Source organism: Pteropus alecto, unplaced genomic scaffold, assembly GCF_000325575.1.
Source record: "Pteropus alecto unplaced genomic scaffold, ASM32557v1 scaffold39, whole genome shotgun sequence".
NCBI classification, from domain to species: Eukaryota; Metazoa; Chordata; class Mammalia; order Chiroptera; family Pteropodidae; genus Pteropus; species Pteropus alecto.
The window spans coordinates 1335688-1337039 of NW_006443568.1; the positions used below are offsets into that span (position 1 = coordinate 1335688).

Sequence of the window (1352 nt, forward strand, 5' to 3'; positions counted from 1 at the left end):
GACTCAGCACCGGGAAGAGAAAGCTGAGAGAATAGAAGGGAATAGAAGGACAGAGAGAACTCCTCATCAAGAGACAAGATATTACTGCAGCATGAGGTCTGTAGGGTAGACCTAAGAAGAACTTCCTGTTAGAGCTGGCCAATACTGAGCAGGGGCCAGCTGGTTCCCAATTATCCACAAGTCTGGTTGGAGGATCTACCCTATTCCAGCTGCTTGGGTTGCCAGCTCTAGTCCCAGGTTAGGGAATTCTGCAAGATAGGAAAAGGAAGTAGATTTCTTTCACGGGGGTACCAGGTGGGCAACTTGTAACGTCCAAACATTCTGAGTTCTTACAGCCTCCTGGGCAGGAGACCACATGGGGGTATAAGAGGCACAGGTTGGGAGGACTCCATGGTACCCCAGAATTAATCCTTCTCTCTCCTCCCCCAACAGGTTGGGTTTTGGAGGTGTCCCTGCTGAAGTGACAACGTGTTCTCCCATGTGACACTCCCAGGTGCCTTTGAGGAAAGCTCTCTGGACTTCCTTATGGGCTGATGGAGAAGTGGGCTCCCCACACCCTCTCTGTCCCCAGCTGAGATTATGGTGGATTTGGGACAGGGCCCAGGCCTGGGCCTCCTGCTGCTGACCCAGCCCCAGAGGCGTTAGCAAGAGCCCTGCCCCAGAGACCACCCCTCCTACCAGGGGCCTGGAGCTGGCGAGTGACTATGCGGCTTGGGCTGTGTGTGGTGGCCCTGGTTCTGAGCTGGATGCATCTTACTGCTGGCAGCCGGGGGATCAAGGGGAAGAGACAGAGGCGGAGTGAGTAATGAGCAGGGCTGGACCATAGAAGGCAGCGGAGCCTTGGGAATGGGAGGGGGCTATATGGGGACTAGAGGGCCTTTGGGCTTCGTTCTGCAATGACCACTGCAGATTTCTACTTTGTTTATTACAGCTGTGTAGATTACTCAATAGATTATCCTGTTTGTGGATTATCCAGTTTGTGGATTAATTTGTCGGGGTTGCTCACTCTGCAGATTACTTACCTTGTCTATTTTCCCCTTTGTAGACTCTGCTTTCTAGATTAACCCCTTTCTTGTGAGGATCCAGTGTATAGATTATGCCCTTTGACATAACACCAGCTTTGTGTGGTATCCACGGAGATGCTCCCTGGGAAGGGGGGGTGCCCCAGGGTGCTCGGTTCCCTCCTCATTGACAATTCGGGGCCCTTTCTTTCAGTAGCTGTGGGAGTGTAGCTCTTGACCCCTTTGGGTCAGGAACTCTGCCCAGCTTGGTGGTGGGCAACAGCCTTCCCTGACCAGATCACAGTGGAGCAGGAGGATCGTGAGACTGTCCACTACTGTGGTTTTTAACCC

The 1352-nt window shown here is 53.0% G+C and overlaps 1 protein-coding gene across 1 annotated transcript in view; it reads left to right on the plus strand.

Annotated features, from left to right (window-relative positions):
* Positions 1–432: 432 nt before the first annotated feature.
* Positions 433–1352, plus strand: part of RSPO1 (R-spondin 1) — a 14092-nt gene continuing 13172 nt past the window's right edge. Inside the window, exon 1 of the mRNA XM_006924228.1 lies at positions 433–798. Within this exon, the coding sequence (XP_006924290.1) occupies positions 705–798 (94 nt within the window). The 5' untranslated portion in view covers positions 433–704. The remainder of the gene's footprint in view (positions 799–1352) is intronic.